Source organism: Phacochoerus africanus, chromosome 1 (genome assembly GCF_016906955.1).
Source record: "Phacochoerus africanus isolate WHEZ1 chromosome 1, ROS_Pafr_v1, whole genome shotgun sequence".
Classification (NCBI taxonomy): Eukaryota; Metazoa; Chordata; class Mammalia; order Artiodactyla; family Suidae; genus Phacochoerus; species Phacochoerus africanus.
Genome location: NC_062544.1, coordinates 126370589 through 126390661, shown reverse-complemented (window position 1 = coordinate 126390661; position 20073 = coordinate 126370589). Strand labels below are relative to the sequence as shown.

At 39.8% G+C, this 20073-nt stretch overlaps 1 protein-coding gene across 1 annotated transcript in view; it reads left to right on the top strand.

Annotated features, from left to right (window-relative positions):
• Positions 1-20073, top strand: part of ADAMTS9 (ADAM metallopeptidase with thrombospondin type 1 motif 9) — a 174109-nt gene that overhangs the window by 64516 nt on the left and 89520 nt on the right. The window contains exons 17-22 of the mRNA XM_047778629.1: positions 7785-7951; positions 8043-8172; positions 8767-8893; positions 14070-14280; positions 14767-14931; positions 16514-16678. Of these exons, the coding sequence (XP_047634585.1) occupies positions 7785-7951; positions 8043-8172; positions 8767-8893; positions 14070-14280; positions 14767-14931; positions 16514-16678 (965 nt within the window). The remainder of the gene's footprint in view (positions 1-7784; positions 7952-8042; positions 8173-8766; positions 8894-14069; positions 14281-14766; positions 14932-16513; positions 16679-20073) is intronic.

Genomic DNA, 20073 nt, shown 5'->3' with positions numbered 1-20073 from the left:
GCCAATGGCTACAGCTTCGATTAGACTCCTGGTCTGGGAACCTCCATATGCCCTGGGAGTGGCCCTAGAAAAAGGCAAAAAAGACAAAAAAAAAAAAAATCAAGGAACTGGCTCTAGATCTTAGGAAATTCAAATGCCCCCAATCAGAGTTTTGAAAGTACTTGCCTTGTGAGTTTGGCCTAAAATCATTGCTCTCTTTGAGTCTTTAAAAAAAAGAAATCTGGCTTTTGGGTAACTGACATGCATATATTTTAGTAGAGGAGTTACTCAACTAAGAGCAGGCCTCTGGTGGATGTATTCATCATTTCATTATGTCTGGTCATTCCAAAAAGTTCTGTAGGGGCAGTGTTTTTCTTACATCATTGTTAACATGGTCCATCTTGTTACTTCATAGATTCTTCATCTTTCTCTCACCATGCCCAGGCACATGGTTAATTCATATCTATTCCCATTTTTCAAATCACATCGCACCAGCATCCCTTGTGTTCGTTTTCACCTGTTTCCTCGGCCCAGTCCTACTTTGGTTCATCATTCTCTAAACTTCCATAAGTGATTAAGAAACTCGCCCAGCCATCTTTAATTAAAAGAAGAACGCAGGGACTGGGGTAATGACAGAAAAGAATCCAACTGATTACCTTACACGACAGGACTCTTCTTTGTTGAGAAAATAAACATTGCCTGCACTTAGATCCAGAAGAAATCAAGGAAGTTCTTGCTGGGCAGTCAGTTTTTGAAATAAATGAATGGAGCATTTTATAATGTCCAGGGAGGGACTCTATTTATCTCTATAGAGGCTTCTTCCAAGCACCTGCACATGTTGAGTTAGTAAATGAGAATTTGTTGAATTGAATTAGCACCTGTATCTTTAATTTGGAAGGTCTGTGTGAAATCCTTTATAGATAGACAGTGATCCAAAAGCCAAGCCTGCTAACCCAGCACAACATTTACATATTCCTCCATTGTAGCATTTTCTGCAGTGTTTCATCATTCACTCAGTCAGCCACTTATTTAATATGTGTCAGACACTGTTCTAGGTACAATGAGCAAAAGAGAACACCCCCCAAAAATTTTTTTAAACTACTGTCTTCTTAGATCTTACTTTTTAGTGGAAAGAGATAGACCATGAACAATGACTTAATAGAAAAGCAAACTATACACTGTAGAAGGTGATAAGTAAAATTAGAAAATAGAGCAGCACCAAGGAAATTGGGATACTGAGGATGGAGTGGGATGAGTGGAACTGAAATGTTTGAATTGTAGCAGGAGGTAATGGATATCTGAGGAAAGGCATTCTGTTCAGAGGGAACAGCCAGTACAAATCCTTGAAAGAGGAATATGTCTGGATTGGTCCAAGCATAGAGGGAAGCCAGTGAGACAGGTGCCAGGTAAGCACAGAGAGTCCTAATGAGGTTAAATAGGTATCAGCATTTAATCATTGAAAGGACTTGAACTCAGAGACAAGGGGAGCCTAGAGGATTCAAACTAAGGAATAACATGATATAATCATACTTATATTTTCAAAAGAGTACTTTGGCTATTATGTTCAGAATGGATGGGGTTGGAGAGATGGGTACAGGGTTAGAGACAGGAAGACCAGTTAGGAAGCTTTTTCGGTAATCCAAGAAAGAGATACTGGTGGCTTGGCCCCAAGTGGGAGAAATAGAATTGGCAGTATGTAGTCAAATTCTGGATATCTTTTGCAGGTAGAGCCATCATGATTAATTGATGGGTTGAACATGATGAGTGAGAAAGAGAAGTCGGGGCGGGGGCGGAGGGGGGGCGGAATCACAGTTTTGCCTTGAGCAACTGGAAGGAGTTGCCGTTCACTGAGATGAGACTTTATTTATCCATGTGACTTGTAGTGTTTTAAGGTCAGAAACTGTGGCTTTATATCTTCAGTTCTTGACATAAAGCCTTCACATGAGATGAGCTAAGTAATGATGTCTGCATTGCTGAATAATCATTGCTCATGCTGTCTTTACTGAGTACCTACTATACATTTAACAGGGATGGGATTACCATGGAAATATACAGTCACCCCTTCTTTTAAAGGCTGTAAAACCTTAGTTGGAATCTCTCAGTGGTTGCATCAGCTTTTCCCCACCCTAAATATCCAAATGAGTGGTGTCTTACAAAACAGTTAACAAAGTTCTTAGAGACCTTTTTCAGACACTTTTTGAGGAATCCAACATTTCTCCTTCCACCAATGTGCAAAATGGGTCAAGAATTTTTCTTCGTGTGCCCTGGGTTATAAAGTTGACCCTGTGACTGCTGTGACCTTGCTACTTCCTAATTAAATCCAGCAGCATTGCATGTGATCTCCTTTATTGGTTAATTTCCTGAGAGCTGAATGCCAGGTTGAGCTGCTCATTTTTTCTCCTCGAAAAGGAGAAGGGTTCTCCACTGTGCTTCTCCCTCTTGGAAAAATAATCTCCTTCCAAGTAATGGCCTCAGTTCAGTTCAACTTTATCAGCCAGGTCAGGCATTGGGAATAACCTTTTCTTCCCCCCTGGAGGTTTCTTAATCTCCTTGTGAAGAATGAGAGCAAAATTTTTAAAAAAGATTTGTCATCTAGGACAGGCAGTCTAAGGTATTCATGGCTCTCTAATGGAATATTATGGGAAAGTTACCTCTTGGCCTAAAGAATGTCTTTCTGGAAGCAAATGCAAATTTCAAGCAAAGATGATGAGTCACAGTTGACTGAGTATGAAGGTCAAGCCCTCAGAGCCCTTAAACCTTACAGTAGTTTCTTTCCTTCTTCTTCTTCTTTTTTTTTTTTTTTTGCCTTTTTAGGGCTGTACTCATGGTACATGGAGGTTTCCCAGGCTAGGGGCCGAATTGGAGCTACAGCTGCCAGTATATGCAACAGCCACAGCAACACAAGATCCCACACCACAGCTCACGGCAAGATCATTAAACCCACTGATCAAGGCCTGGAATTGAGCCCGCAGGCCCATGGTCCCTAGTCGGATTCATTTCCACTGAGCCACAGCGGGAACTCCCTGAACCTTACAGTGGTTTCTTAACAAGTTAGGAAGGATATGATGTCGTCGTCAAAACTGACGTGTGTAAACATTTACTCTTGTCTTGAAGGAAGGTGCAGCAAATGTCCTAGGAAGGTTTTAAGGTTGAGTGTTGCTCGAGTCTAGTAACAGCTGTTTGGTTGCTAAGCAATCTTCATCCTTATCCCTCATATTTTTTTCAAGGTCAGTCAAGTCATACTCTTTTCGCATGTGTTGGTGGAGGAGCAGTTTCTAGGAGAGATGGCCTTTGTAGCAATGCAGCTGTGATGGGTGAAATGGGGGGGAAAACCAACCCAGGAAATTAGCTCCCTAATCGCATTAGTGGGAGGTTGGGCAGTAGGCTGTTGTTTTCAGGAAACTATTTGTTTCACAAGGTACTGAAGCAGAAAGTCTCTCTGTCAAAGGTCATCCTTTCAGGAGACACCCCTCCCTCCAGTTGGGTTAAAGCCAAGTTGCACCCATTGCTTCCATGTTCATATTTCTGTAGAAGAAAAAAGAGTCATTCCTGTGGTGCTTATTCATCTCCAGGACACTTAGCCCTTGATGAATGGTGGCAGCAGGAAGATAGGAACTGATGCAGTTCGAGATAAAGCGGGAACTCCAGTTCACCTGATGACTCCTATCTCATTTCCTCCCCACCATCTCCTGGGATGAGGAGCATGCAGTGAAGGGTGAAATGGCCCAAGTCAGCATAAGCCTGAGAGGAAGACTGAGAGACATTGGAAAGGAGGCCCATCATTAACCTAGACTCGACATTGGCTTTTTGAATATGAATAGAACTGGCTTATCGCTTCATTTGTAGACCTGGCCGTGTGACATCTCATTTCCCCGCTTTCCATGAAACATCAGCTGGGTAGCTAGCATGCGACTTCACTTGAAAGCACTGGGTGATTTTGTTGGCAGCATATCCTGCCATCACCGTGTAAGTGACCCACATTAGGAGGCAGCCTCAGGAGGCCTGAGGGGCCACGGAAACAAGCTCGTCTGCAGCCAGTGACCCATTGAAACTCCTGCATCTTGCAGGGCTGTAGGAGCTGCAGGGGAGACAAGGTTGTCAGAGGTTTATACTGATGGGGAAGCAGTTATTTGGCTGAAAGCTCTCTGTTCTCCTTGTCAAGAATGCCAGGTTCAATCAGTCACTTGTTCTTTCAGCATCATTGGTTGAGCACCTACTATGGACTGAGATCTGTCTTGGGCTTATCAAAGTGATTTTTAAACGTTGGCTTGATTTCAGTAGGCTCATGCACTGTAGCAAAACAAACAACTTAAATTTTTAAAAAATCTGCTGCAAAACATGATTTGGTTTCAGTTTGCACAGAATATAAAAAATGGCTGAATTCATTCACTCATTTAATGGACTTTTGTTATACTTCTTAGAAAACCTTTAGTGGTTAATGGGCTTTTGGAGACAGGCTTGCATGATTAGAAGTCACCTAGCCTTAGGAAGTATCGTAAGCATGTTAAGCATGCTTTTCTTATCCATAATGTAAGTATCTATAAAAGTGTGATAAGGAGGAAATGCATTTGAAGGCATTTTGATCTGACAGCTAATGAATACACATGATTTTGCTTAATGTTCACAATAATCCTATAAGAAATCCATTATACAGAGGAAGAAGTTGAGGTCTAGAGAGGTTTAATAACTTACCCAAGGTCCCACAAACAGAAAGTGGGAAAAATTAAAATCTTTACTACTGGTTTGACTTCAGACCCTCTACCCTTAACCACTTCGCTTTACTGCCTCTATGTAGAAAAATATATAGCTGACTTGGGGATGAACAAGACTGGGAATTGAGGTTTATTAATGGGACTGAATGGCAAGGTTGGAAGGATAAGTCAAGATAAAATTTGTAAAGATATAGAAAGGTTATGCTAAGGAATTTGAACTACATTCTATAGGTACTAGGGACAGTCAAAGGATTTTGAATCATGAAGAAGAAGCTAAGGTTTTGGGCTGCCTTTTTAAAAAGATTATCTTTTTGAAAGCCTTTTTTTTTTTTTCCAATTTCATCACTTTCTTTCAAACCATTTCAAATGAAGGCATCTTATTCTTTCTTCACAGCCAAGATGGGACTTACATGAGTAGGAATTCCAGCAGGTGAAATGCAGGTCGAGGGACCAAATTTGATGCAGTTAATTCCTGATCCTGCCAAGGCTAATCCTTCCATCAGTATAGTGTCCAACTGAGTGAACTCTGTGAGGTGCCCATGTCCAAAGACTCAAGGACCCTGCTGCTGCTAAGCTCCAGAGACTATTCAGAGCTTCATCATAGCCCTCATTCATCTCCACCTATGGGTACCATATCTACTTTCCCTAAATCCTCTCAACCTCTTCTACATATAAATAGCTCTGGTCTCCATGGTCAAATACCTAAGATAACTTAGCTGTTTCTCATCCCATATCCAATGCAGATGTCATTAAAATGATGCTGAGATGTGATACTGACAGTGAATCCTGCTCTGCATGGCTTCTTGAGCAGCCAGTACTGAACGATTGCCATTGGTGTCTGGGATGAAACCTCTTTGCCAGCCCTGACTCAAATTTCCACATTCCTTTTATTCACTTAAATACATGGCTTGTGCCTTTCAAGATTTCCCTCCCTGCTGAGATTTGCTAATTGTGCACAAGTTACAAAAGTTAAGGGGCCTCTTTCTAGTATTTTGTCCCGAGCTTGAGTACCTGCTACATGTCAAGCTCAATACACAGGAGAATTCGTTATTCAAGGAGCAATAATACTGAAAAAATGGGGGGGGGGGAGCTTAAAACCAAAATTTTATAATGAATACTAGGGGAAAAAGATTTGATTGGGATTTTATCTGAGAAATTAATCAAAAAGTATAAGAATAAATTTTATTTTTTCTTAGGCTTAACAAAATTATTTTTTCATGTCAGTCATGCCTAGGTTTCTAGAATAGAGGATAAAGCAGTTGATAAATATTTTTGCCTAAATTTTCCAGTCAAGTTATTTGATCGCAGAGTAGTATGTTCTTTGCTTAAAGTTTGAATTTAACAGTTCAACCTGGAAAGGAATCATTTTTTGAAAAGCTTCCTAAGCTTGTATTCACTTTCCCAATAGCCTCTCTGACTAAATAAATTATTCCTTCTGAAGCAGCAGTTATCTCATCTTGTTTGTCCATTTTCTTTTCTTTTCTAAAGTTTCTAACTGGCCTAACCCTGTCATGTTCTCAGTTGGCTGGTATTTTGCAACTTGACTCAAGCAGTTCTCCAACATTACTTTTTCACTTTGGCTGATTGTTCATTGTTTGCATGATTTTCAGTAGATTCATTCATTCTCCCCACCCTGTGCCCAAAACTATTTATTGAGCATCTACCATGTATTCTTTCAGAAGCTGAGATGTAGCTGTGAATAAAATAGTCCCCAAATCCTTGCTTTCATTCCTGTTTGGGGAGAGAGCGCATAAACAAAGCACTCTGCGGAAAAATTAAGGTGGAAAATAGCACAGAAAGTATGGAACCTGGGCTTCCAGTGAGAGGGACTTGCAGTTTTAAAAAGAATGATCCGGGTAGGTTTTACCATGTTACAAATTATGCCAAGGTCTAGTGGCTTAAAACAATAAGTGTATACAATATTCCAGTTTCCTTGTGGCAGGAATCTGGGAGCAGCATAGCAGGGTGTTTCTGGCTTGAGGTCTCTCCTGATATGGCTGCTAAGACCTCAGTTAGGGCTGTGATCCTCTCTGAAAGCTAGACTTGGGCTTGCAGATCCACCTACAGATGCTTCACTTAGATGCTAATGGAAGAAGGCTTCGGTTCCTCATTGCTCTTTGCAGGAGGCAAGGTGGGGCTGAAGTGGGACTGCTCAGTGTATCCTCACAGAATGGCAGCTGACTTCTTTCAAAGCCATTGATTCAAAGAAGAGCAGGGTGGAGCCATCATGCCCTTGACCTCGCCCTGGAAGTCACAGTATCCTATTGATTATACATTCAGGACTACTCAGTGTGGGAGAGGATGACACAAGGTGTGACTATCAGAAGGCAAGGATCGCTGGGGCCATGTTCGAAGCCAGCTATCTCAGTGGGCCTTACTGACCAAGTATATTTGAGTGTCATATTGGCTATGGATTTTCACTTTTCAACCTCTGTCTAAACAAAACTAAGAAGATGCAGTAGGCTCAACTAACTCTGTTGTGAAGTAGAAAGGATTATTTGTGGGGGAAACAATTTTGTAAATGTCCATTTCATTAGTCTCTATTTTTAAATCAGAACACTTTTTTCTTTTTTAAAAATGAGGTGCCATTGTTTTATAACATTATATGAGTTTCTCATATACAGCATTATATTTCTACTTCTGTATATACCATGTGATCACCACAAAAAATTTCATTTGCATCCATCACTGCCCAGTTGATCCCCCTTACCCATTTTTTTCCTCCCCCCATCCCTCTTCCTCTGGTAACCACAAGTCATTGCTTCTGTCTATAATGCTGTAATTACGGGGGTTGTATCACAAACCTCAATGAATTATTATACTTATATTTCAGCTAGTTTTCACAGGCACCATGAAGGATAGCTGTTTTTACCTCCATTTTAGACGTAAAGAAATCAAGGCTGAGATTAAGGAAAGTGACTTCCCAAGGCCACATAGCTGGCAAGTAGCAAAGCTCAGATTCCAGCCCATGCCTCTCTGGCTGAAGGTCTTCTTTCTTGGCATTCTGACTCTCTGCCTATCAAAGTATTATTTCATTTTGCCAACAGAAATTCCTTGGCAGCAAATCAGTGAATTCCCTTTTCTCATCTCCAGCTTTATCAAGCAGTAAAGGTGAATTCTTGCTAAATGGAGACTTTGTTGTCACAATGTCCAAAAGGGAAATCCGGATTGGGAATGCCGTAATAGAGTACAGTGGGTCCGACAATGTTGTGGAAAGAATCAACTCTACGGATCGCATTGATCAAGAACTTTTGCTTCAGGTGAGAACTTGGCCATGAGCCCATGCACCTTTTCTAATGCTTGGAGTCACCAGGACCCCCAACAGCCTCTCCATTTTGTTGTACATCCTAGGTGTTGTCAGTGGGAAAGTTATACAACCCTGACGTGCGCTATTCTTTCAATATTCCAATTGAAGACAAACCCCAGCAGTTTTATTGGAACAGTTATGGACCCTGGCAAGCATGCAGCAAACCCTGCCAAGGTATTGGCTTTTAGCTTGAGTTTTGGGGACTTGAGATGTTTTTTAATTTTTTTTTTTTTTTGAGAAGCAGCCAAATACATACAGTCTATAAACCTTTCTATCTGCATGCATTTCCTAACCTCCTTTCTCTGCATCTATCTGGTCACTTTGGGCTGGTAAGTTAAGCTGTTTAAGGGATACAGGCAGTGTTAGGTTTTCTCATCCTAAGAGGTTTCATGCACACGTATGAAGCTGAGCAACATCAGCTCTTCCACTTTGATTTTCCAGAGCCATAGATTTAATGGTTGTATTATATGCAGTTTATCTGGTTTCCTTTTGCCTGAATTATGAATTAGCAGATGACAGCCAGTGGGCCAAATCCAGCCCACTGCCTGCTTTTATAAATAAAGTTTTATTGAAACACAGCTATACCAATTTCTTAATATCTATAAGTGGCTACTTTTACCCTATAACAAGAGTTTGGTAGTTGTAACAGAGGTCCCACGAAACCAAACATATTGACTTTATAACTCTACAAAAATGCTTGCAATTCCTGGTCTAAACAGTTTATGGAGTAGGGTCCTTTGAATAATTTTCTTTTTCCTCCTTGCTTAGGAGAGCGAAAACGAAAACCTGTTTGCACCAGGGAATCTGATCAGCTTACAGTTTCTGATCAAAGATGTGACCGGCTGCCCCAGCCAGCACCCATTACTGAACCCTGTGGCACAGACTGTGACCTAAGGTGAGGCCAGTGTTTCCTCGTGGTCTTTAGTACTGAGTTGAGAGGGTTTTGTAGGAGGTCTCTCTCTGTGAGGAGCAAGTGTGAATGTCAGTCTTTAGACTCCCATGTGTTTCAGTGAAATAAGCTTTAGCCAATTTTCCATCCCTCTGAAACTGATTATCCAAGACATATGCCTGCAAATTTCTTATTCTTCTCCTAAGAATTACGAATAGCTAATAGAGTATGGCACTTGCCAGAAACAGTTCTCATTTGACCCTCACAACTTGCTCCATAGGTATTATTTTCATTGAGTCACATCTAATGCAAAAGTTTGGTTTGAAAGTCAGCAGAAAAGGGATAAACATCATCCATCAAAGGATCCACAGTGTTCTATGTCCATCCAGAGTGTTTATTGCCCAGTGTAAGAACTTTTACAGACATGAAAGTTGCAGTGCACTAAGGTAGAGTAATGGAAGGAATTTCAGATGTCTAGAAATGCACACAGTTCTATGTTTAAGGAAAATAAGAACTCTGAGGGAAGACCTGGTGAGTAAGTAGAGAATTATAAAGCTTTTCCATTTTCCTGCAATTGACTTTCTCATAGTTGAGTATTTGGTAGTCTGGGGGTTGCATTATATAGTCTGCCTGTCAATTAAACAAAAGTAAGATGAGTTGGTACTTTATCCTTCTTTTACAGAAGAAAAATTATCAGCACGTAGTGGTTGGTATTTGTTAAGGTCTCATCATTCATAAGCAGCAAAGTGAATATTTAAACATTTTGCAGGTTCTACATAACCATAGCAAATCCTAGTAAGTGGTAGGATTGTCAGGCCTGGGCTAGAGTAAAAGTCTTAAGCACTCTCAAGGCTCTGAGAGAAGAGAGGAGTGCTATGATCAACTGGTAATGTCTGTCATGGGAGGAGGGGGTGGTGTGACACATGTGCCACATCTGTGCCAGTCCTGACCTGAAGCTCTGACTTCAAAGCTCAGTGTCTTTCTGCCCCACTGCACTTTCTCTCCAAAAAGTAATTACAGGGAAAAACAAAAAATGAAACAAGACAAAACAAATAAGAACAATACATTAAAAGACAGACCTTATACTAGGTAGTATTAATTCATGTTTTAAGTAATATCCATATAAATCCATTGCTTCAGCCAGTAGATTTAAATTAGTTAAAGTAGAATTAAGGTCTTTTCAAAAAAATAATTAGTTAACTAATTGCTGAACTGAATTAATCACTAAAATTTAGGGGGGAAAAACATTGAGTTAATGGGTAGACTGTTGGAAGCATAACCTTGTTAAACTGGGAAAGGTGACATTATCATATTAGCCTCATTTCAAATTATCACTGAAAATAATATAATATTAAATAATATCAATAATATTAATATAATTCTGACTGGCACTACTCTGAAAGTATTAATGAGTCGACCATTTACTAAGAACTATTTTTAACAATTATATGTTATCTTGTTAATATTTTTATATTAGTAGTTCTTATCAATACTTTTATCTTATTAACATAATTAATATCCTATTAATATGTATATCCTGTGTAATTAATATTCTGTTAATTCCTCAAACAACACAGTGACATAAGTATTAACATTATCTCCACTTTGGAGTTCCCTCTGTGGTGCAATGGCTTAAGGATCCAGCATTGCCATAACTGTGTCATAGGTCACAAATGTGTTTAAAAGATATCTTCAAATCCATGAGTAGAATTCTGTAGAAGATCTCAACTGGATTTCTCTTCACTTTGTATTATTGATTTACATGAAGTTACATGATACTCAGAACTTGGTGAAGGAATAAAACAACAAAGGCGGTAGTGGTAATAATAATACTTTTCTTGAATGTCTGCCATGGGTACTAGATGCTGCATATATCTTGCCTCATTTAATCCTCGTAGTGCTATGAATTGGATCCTATTTTCCCCCATTTCACAGACAGGGAAGCTGAGGCTCAGTGAGGTTCAGTGTCCTGCCTGGAGTCACTTAGCTAGTAAGTGTTAGAGCTTGTATTAGCACGCAGGTCTTTCTGGTTCTGATTTTTATTAAAGCTCATTGCACAATACCTCGGTAAAGTCAGGGCTTAAAATCTTTACATTTCCTGTGGTAGGTATGTCAAAGGTGCTACTCTAAATTCCTCAATTGGAGAAAATCACCTTTTTTTATACTTAAAAAAAAAAAACCTTTAAATCTAGTGATACCAAAGCAAGACAGTAGCTCAGGGAACAGGATTGGATAAAGATAGCACCTCTGGCTAATTAAAGAAAAGAAAGTGAAGGAATTATAGCCATGTCTTTTGACAGAAGTGTCTATGGTAGAAATGACAGATCTTAGGGGCAAGAATTTAAAAATGAAAAGAAAAAAGAAGCATTCAGGATTAGTTTATACAGCTTCATATCTAGACAGGTGAATGCTCACATCTGAAATTAAGTAAAATATCATGTTTATTTGTCAGCATTCAAAGTCATATCTTACTGGCTTTAAAGAGTATTGGAAGAATAAAGTTGTTTACTGAGAAACATACAAATGCTGAAAACAAGCCCAAAGAAGGCATTACTGTCTGTGTTCTCTGTCAACCTGATAGTCACTAATTGTGATTTATACCAATTATTTTTATACTATTTATAGTATAAATATTTATACTAATTATTATTGCCAGTATTTCTAGTATTGTGTGCAAAACCAGAAGACTGGAGAGAGGTGTGCTCAGAGTCTAAAATAATTTTTCCCGAAACATTTTTATGAAACATTAGTTCTGCAAGATGATCCATGGTGAACCAGTATGTTCAAGAAGTCTTACGGTCTCTTCCACCACATGAAGATTAGTAATTCTGATTAACATTTTGAAGGCCCTGAGAAGTTCTGCAGTGTATAAAACTGATTAAATCAGTAGTTCCTTGAATTATTCAATGCCACAATGCCAAACACACCCAGAGACATACACCATCTTCCCCCCACTCATTAACACTTTGCTTTTCTGAAATAGAGTAACAAATTACAATTGTCACATGAATGAATTCAAAACATTGAAGGTAAGAGGACTCTCCAGAAGTGAAAACACCAAGTATGTGATAGCATTTTGGGACGAACTTTCCTAAGGCAGTGCTGTGACCTTTCCACAGACTCCTGCACAGTCTCTGCACGGATTCCGGGGATTGTATGAATATCAGGGAAACTGATACACTTTTCCAGCCCAAGCTGCTGGTGTGTTTTGTTTTTGGGTTTTTGGTTTTTTGGTTTGTTTTTTTGTTTTTTTGTAGGGTACCTGCCTCCTCAGCCAGGATGGAAAATAACCTTTCCACAAGGAAATGATGATGAAGGCAAAGAGAAGGTGGCCAAGAATCAAAGGGCAGATGAAAGTTCCAGATGCCTCTGTTGAACTGGCCCACATTTTTTCTGGCCTCACTTCCTTAGGGAAGTGAGAGTTTGCCCAGATTAAACTTTGACAGGATGAGATAAAGCACTGTTTTACAATCCCTCATGTAACATGTTCCTGTTGGAACAAAATCCTCCAAAGACGATGTCATTCTAGGGGAAGATCTCATTAGTTCTCTTTACATGCCAAACGTAGAAATAAGTCAACTCTGACCTACTTTTGAGCATTTGTGAGAAATTCTAAGATAAGCATGTGTCCAATGCTCCTCTTTTTTTCCTGTGTATATGGGAGAATTCTTAAGGCATTGGTATTCAGCAAACCACCAGAGTTCTAAGCAGGAAAGAATTAACAATCAAGAGAAAATTCAAATTAAGATTGTAAAGAAGTTATCCTTTGGGGAATTGCTAAATTTGATCACCAAAACACATTTAAAGTTCATTTATTTAGCCTGTTCTATTCAGGATAAGGTTTGTTGTTGTGGTGGTGGGTTTTTTTTTTTTTTTTTTAAGTACTGGCCATGTTCCTGGGGCATTCACAGAGCCAGTTAGTTTATTAGTATGTTCTGAGCATCTACTGTGTGCCAAGAAAGTTTTACTATATGTATTAGGGATTCAAAATTGGCAAAAATTTAGAGACTCTAATTTTAAAAGTGTATAATTGTGGGGGAGGGAGGGATGAATAGTGTTTTTAGGTCCGTATGATACCAACAAGGTGGATGCATTTCACCCTTACAAATGTCTAAACCTGTAGAATGTACAACATCAAGAGTGAACCCTCATGTAAACAGTGGACTTTAGGTTGGTAACGATGTAACAGTGCAGGTTCATCTGTTGTAAAAACTATAAGGCTGTGGTGGGGAATGCCCAGAATGCACATGTGTAGGAGCAAGGTGTAGCTCTGTACCTTCCTCTCAATTTTCTTGTGGACTTAAAACTGCTTGAAAAAAATTAGTCTTTTTTTTTTGCCTTTTCTAGGGCCACTCCTGTGGCATGTGGAGGTTCCCAGGCTAGGGGTCTAATTGGAGCTGTAGTCTCCAGCCTGTGCCAGAGCCACAGCAATGCCAGATCTGAGCTGCATCTGTGACCTACACCACAGCTTATGGCAACACCGGATCCTTAACCCAGTGAGCAAGGCCAGGGATGGAACTCACAACCTCATGGTTCCTAGTTGGATTTGTTAACCACTGAGCCACAACAGGAACTCCAAAAAATTAGTCTTTTTTAAAACAAATTTAACAATGGATTTATACAGACTATGATACATGTCTTCAAGGAACTTCTCATCTTTTCACAGATAATGTATATACTGTTTAGCATACATGAAATTCATAATTATAGTCCAAATGATCCATTCCTTCATTAATTCACAGAATGTTCATTGAGCATTTTCCAGCAAAGGCACACATAAGGAGATTTCCTAGGGAGTGTTTCCAACAGTGGTTCTTTGTTAAAGCAACCTACTTGATAAATCAAAAGCTGGGTTGCACGAGCCTTTTAAATATAAAATTGCTTTTTTTGCTCTGTTGAATTACAATGTTTTTTATTTTTGGTTGCTTGAATTCAGATTGACTGTATCAGGGAGAATCTTCACAAAGATAGATCTGACTGTCACTCTGACTTCCATGTACATCGGCAGCCATAAAAAATACATGGATGTGTTGGTTTAAAATTGGATTTCAGTAACTGACTGTGGCTTTGGGTTTCATGGGATTTTAGTTAAGAAAGAAAATAGAACTCAACTCTTCCAACTGCTGAGCCTAGATAAGACATATATATTTAAGAGAAATGTTGGTTTCTCCCTTATGTGTAGGTGGCATGTGGCCAGCAGGAGTGAATGTAGTGCCCAGTGTGGCTTGGGTTACCGCACCTTAGACATCTACTGTGCCAAATACAGCAGGTTAGATGGGAAGACTGAGAAGATTGATGACAGTTTTTGCAGTGGTCACCCCAAACCAAGCAACCGGGAAAAATGTTCAGGAGAATGCAACACAGGTGGCTGGCGCTATTCTGCTTGGACTGAAGTAAGTTGGTTTTCACCCAGAGAGCCTTCTTCTTGAGCACTAAGTCTAATTAGTTGATGATCAGCCTTGCAGGGCTGCACTGAGAAACCCCATTTAGAGTACCATGATTGATTTATAATGCCTTCCCCCCCATTAAAACTGAAGAAAATGGTGCCATGATCCATTTGTAATGTCTGGCTTGGGCATGGCAGGTAGAAAATTGGGAGTGATGGAACAACTCAACCAGTAACTTTTTTCACACCCCACAGGCCATTTCCTGCTTTGTTTTCCTATGCCTGTTTGCTAATAATGAATCAGTATAAACCTGGTAAATAAATTAATGATATGAACAGATACACCTCAAATAACAAGTAGAATTGACCAGGGTTTGTTGGTTGGTTATTTCTTAAGGATTGGAAGAGACAAGCTAGCCTAGCCAGTGTCTTAAGCATGCTTGATGAGAGAGTTAGCAACAGGTTTTATTTATTTATTTTTCTTTCCTTTCAGTGTTCTAAAAGCTGTGATGGTGGAACCCAGAGGAGAAGGGCTATTTGTGTCAACACCCGTAATGATGTACTGGATGACAGCAAATGCACACATCAAGAGAAAGTCACCGTTCAGAGGTGTAATGAATTCTCTTGTCCACAGTGGAAATCGGGACACTGGTCAGAGGTGAGATGGGAGGGCTCTTGTTTTCCCCGGGTCATCTGTGATACTCAGTTCTGAGCCTCCCCAGCTTAGTTCAAGGCTAAACCCTTGAGGAAACAACTCCAGCCTTCCACCTGCCCCATGTCTGTCGTAATGAACCTGACTGGTCCACTGGAAACCTCAGAGTCATCATGGGAGCTTCTGTTGATGATTGTTTTTTTTTTGGGGGGGGGGGCTTTTTAGGGCCATATCTACAGCATATGGAGGTTCCTAGGCTAGGAGGCGAATCAGAGCTGTAGCTGCCAGCCTGTGCCACAGCCACAGCAATGCAGGATCTGAGCTGTGTTTGTGACCTACACCACAGCTCAGGGCAACACTGGATCCTTAACCCACTGAGCAAGGCCGGGGATGGAATCTGCATCCTCATGGATGCTAGTCAGATTCGTTGCCCGCTGAGCCACGACGGGAACTCGTCTGTTGGTGATTTTTAAAGTTCTAGTTCCTCACTTACCTTCCTCTTTGATCCCTGTCAAAGTTGCTATGAAGGAAATTGGGGCCTTATTAATTACAGAGCTGCTCTGGCTCAGATCTGAAGTCAAAAAATGAGGTTCTCCAATTCTTTTTTCTTTGAAATAAGAGAATTGGACCTCAGTGAGTGACTGTTTGATTACTCATCCGGTTGATGGTGGAAAACCTGAGGAAAATCGAAAGGACCAGGCTGAGTATTCCAGACTGACGCCTTGACTGTCATTACCTGATGAGGCAAACGGCAAACCCTCCATTTTGGCACAGGTGGCCTCAGCCAGCAAGAGAGAGAAAGTAGTGCCTCTTTATTGCCTTTGTAGACATGGTATTATGCCCATTTTTTGATTGGGTTTGGTTATTTTATATTGAGTTGTGCTTTGTTTGTATATTTCAAATATTTACCCCTTGTCAGTCACATCATTTGCAAATGTTTTCTCCTATTCCATAGGTTGTCTTTTCACTTTGTCAGTGGTTTCCTTTGCTGTGCAAAAACTTTTAAGCTTGGGATTTCACACTGTGGCTCAGTGGAAACAAGTCCAGCTAGTATCCATGAGGATGCAGGTTCAATCCCTGGCCTCACTCAGTGTGTTGGGGATCCGGTGTTGCTGTGAACTGTGGTATAGGTCGCAGGCACAGCATTGCCCTGGCTATGGTGTAAGCAGGCAGCTATAGCTCCAATTTGACCTCTAGCCTGGGACCATCCATATGCCAAGAGTGTTGGGCCCCTAAAAAGCAAAAATCACTCACTCAATCAATCAACCAGTCAATCCCAGGTTAATCTGACTCATAAATTCCCATGCCTTTCATGCCTATGCTATCAAACCATGAAGGCTTTCAGAGCATGATGCTGTTGAATTTATTCTGTGCTTGAAACTGGCCCAGATCCTGGTTAAAGACAGAATGAATGAAGGAGTGAAGGTGTGAAAAGCATGAGCCTTGAAGTATTTACCAATTGCAAGGAGAGAGAGGGATTGCTGTGGGAAAAGAACCTACCTCAGTCCTGCTAAATCAGTTACTCAGCCCCAGGAACCACAGTGAATTGTTCAGAAATGACCCTGACTGACTGTATCTTTTATTACAGTGCCTGGTCACCTGCGGAAAAGGGCATAAGCACCGCCAAGTCTGGTGTCAGTTTGGTGAAGATCGATTAAATGATAGGATCTGTGACCCTGAGACCAAGCCAACCTCCATGCAGACCTGTCAGCAGCCAGAATGTGCATCCTGGCAGGCGGGTCCCTGGGGACAGGTATTTTGAATGATAACATTCTTAACTACATTCTTTCCTTCTTATCTGGAGTAGGCTCATTGAGGGACATTCCAGAAGCAGGGATTTAACCCCTATTGCATGTGGCTTGCAAAGGTACCTCCATGGCGCCAAGTGCTAGCAACTCTGCAACCATTTTGCCCCACTTCTGAGGGTTGCTGCTTGCCCTCCTGGAGCTAATTATTCCCTTTCCAGACCCACGTGCGTGCCTTCACCCTTGGGTTAAAACCATAGCTTGAGCACACGCACATTTGAACAAATTCACAACAGATCTCATGTCTGGCTGATGTTATCTACCAGCGTGTGGCTGTGGGTCTGTTACAGAATGTGATCCAGCGCCAGCGTCTTTGGCAGAAGGGTCTGGACTGGGGATTTGGCAAAGGATATTTTGGCTTGCAGTGTCGTGATCCCTAAGCTCACCTCTTGTAAATAAGTCAGACTCTTCAAACAGAATTAATTAGATCAGAAGTCACGGAAATCGTTTGTCTTTGAAAGAATTTTTTCCAACCCCCCAGTGGAGGTTCCACAGCTACTTGAACAGTTCTTAAAGGAAAGAGTGAAAGTCTCCCTTGGGCTTGCATCTGAGAAGCCACTACTCTTGGAGTTGAAGCCTTCCTAATATAGAAGCAAAAGCATTCCGGGTACTATTTAAGTAGCACTCCAAGTTCCCAAGAGAAGCAGGGCAGCTGTTTGCTGTCACTTACGTAATCTCTTTAAAGAATGACTCTCCCTTTACCCTATCCAGCAAGAGCCACAGCCTCTTCAGCCTTCTAGCTTATGTCTTCATTTCCAACCTGTGTACAGTGAATGCGAGCAGCTTTATTACTGCCCCCTGACAATTTCTGTCTTTAACACCAGTGCCCTTCTGACTCCTTCCCATTATACAGCATCCTCACTCAGAATGGTTAATCGTGTTTGATTACGCTGAGTAAACAGGGGTGGGGGGTTCACTTAACCCTTCAGATCTTGCCTCCTTTTTGTCTACATCTGCATAACTCTTGTGAATAGTAACAGGAGGAGAACACACCTCAGGGTTACTGCTACAATTTGAATATAACATCTTTTAGAACTAACAGGACTATTTTTTCCAATTTTTTTAAATTGAAGTATAGTTGATTTACAATGTTGTGTTAGTTTCCGGTATACAGCAAAGGGATTCAATTTCATATATCTATTTTTTTCTGATTATTTCCCTTTGTAGGTTATGACAAGATATTGAATATAGTTCCCTGTGCTATACAGTAAATCCTTGTTATTTATCTATCTTAAATGTAGTGGTGTGTATCTGTTAATCTCATACTCCTTATTTAACAAAAAGAAGAAAATCACATTATTAACTCTACACTGCAAAGTTAATACATTTATGGTTTTCTTCTTATGTTTTAAGAATATTAGGATTGTACTTGGTCAATTTTTGTTAAAGTAAAACTTGCATAGAAAAATTAACCATTTTATGGTGAACAAATCAGTGACATTTAGTACAGTCATAATATTGTGCAACCACCACTTCTGTCTAATTCCACAATATTTTTGTCACCCTAAACACCCATTAAGCTGTCATTATATTACCCATTTCTTCCCATTTCCCCTTGAATCCTATAGCCAACAATCTGTTTTCTACTTCCATGGATTTACTTTTTCTAAATATTTCGTACAAATGGAATCATGACAACATGGGACTCTGGTTATTTTATCCAACATAATATTTTTAAAGGTCATCCATGTGGTAGCACACATCTGTATTTCACCCCTTTTATGGCTGCGTAATAGTCCACATATGGATATATGATAATTTGTTTGTCCATTCATCCTTCTAAGGACATTTGAATTTCTTACACCTTCTGGCTATTAGGAATAGTGCTTAATTTTTCTATAAATATTTGGTAGAACACAGCCAGTGAAGCCATTTGGTCTTAGACTTTTCTGTATTAAGAGGTCTTTGATTACTGAGTCAGTCTTTTTACTTCTTGTAGGTCTATTCAAATTTTGTTTCTTCTTAAGTCAGATTTTGTGATTTGTGTGTTTCTAGGTAATTTGTGTTATGTTTGGAAATGTGTGTGTTTTATCTAGATCGTGTAATATACTGGCCTATAATTGTTCACAGTCCTCTCATTACCCTTTTTTATTTCTATAGGGTCAGGGATGATGTACTTATTTTCATTTCTGATTTTAGTTATTTGCATCTTCTCTCTTTCTCTTTTTGGTCAGTCTCAGTAAACGTTTATAAATGTTGTTGATATTTTTAAAGAGAAAACTTATAATTTTGTTTATTCTGTTGTTTTTCTATTCAAGTCTTTTTTTTTTTTTTCATTCTGCTAGTTTTGAGTTTAATCTGTTCTTCTTTTTCTAGTTGCTTAAGGTGTAAAGTTAGATTACTGATTTCAGGAGGTCCCACTGTGGTTCAGTGGAACTTAACATGGTGCCCATGAGGATGCGTGTTCAATCTCTGGCCTTGCTCAATGGGTTAAGGATCCACCATTGCCACAAGCTATGATGTAGGTTGCAAATGCAGCTTGGGTTCAGCATTTGCTGCACCTGGCCTGTGGCATAGGCTGGCAGCTACAGCTGCAATTCAACCCCTAGCCTAGGTGCTTCCATGTGCTGCAGGTGTGGCCCTAAAAAAAGAAAACAATAATAATAAAAGATTATTGATTATAGAGCTTTCTTTTTTAATGATATAGGTGTTTACAGACATAAATTTCCCTCTTAGCACTGCTTTTGCTGCATTTTTATAGTTATTAAAACATAAATTTATGTTTTATTTGCATTTCCATTAATCTGAAAGTACCTCCTAATTTCCTTTCTGATTTCCTCTTTGACCTACTGGTTATTTAAGACTGTGATGTTTAATTTGAAGATATTTGTGAATTTTTCAGTTTTTCTCAGTATTGCTTTCTAGTTTCACTCCACTGTGGCCAGAGACAATACTTTGGTTCTCAGTGTTTTAAAATTTATTGATACTTATTTTGTGGCCTAATATATAACCTATGCTAGGGAATGATCCATGTGCATTTGAGAGGAATGTGTATTATGGTTGGGGGTAAGCAAAAATGTCATAACACTTTCTTACTGAAATTTGACAGTAAGCACTCACCTAGTTACTGTGCTTGATTAAATTTGAGTTCAAAAAGAAAAAAAAAAAAAACTGATCCTGCTAGTTTTTGCCAGCTTAATAGTTGCTTCAGTGGAGGGATTAATTCTTGGAGTTTCCTAATCTGTCATTTCGATGACATCACTCTCTCTCCTTATTGTTTTTCAGACTGCTTTTAAAATCTAACATTTAGCCTTTTGGTGGCTACATTGTTTTCTTTATGATCTGTTTGCCATAGCACGTTTAATTGACTTTTGATTCTTACCTATTTGGGTGGTTTCTAATA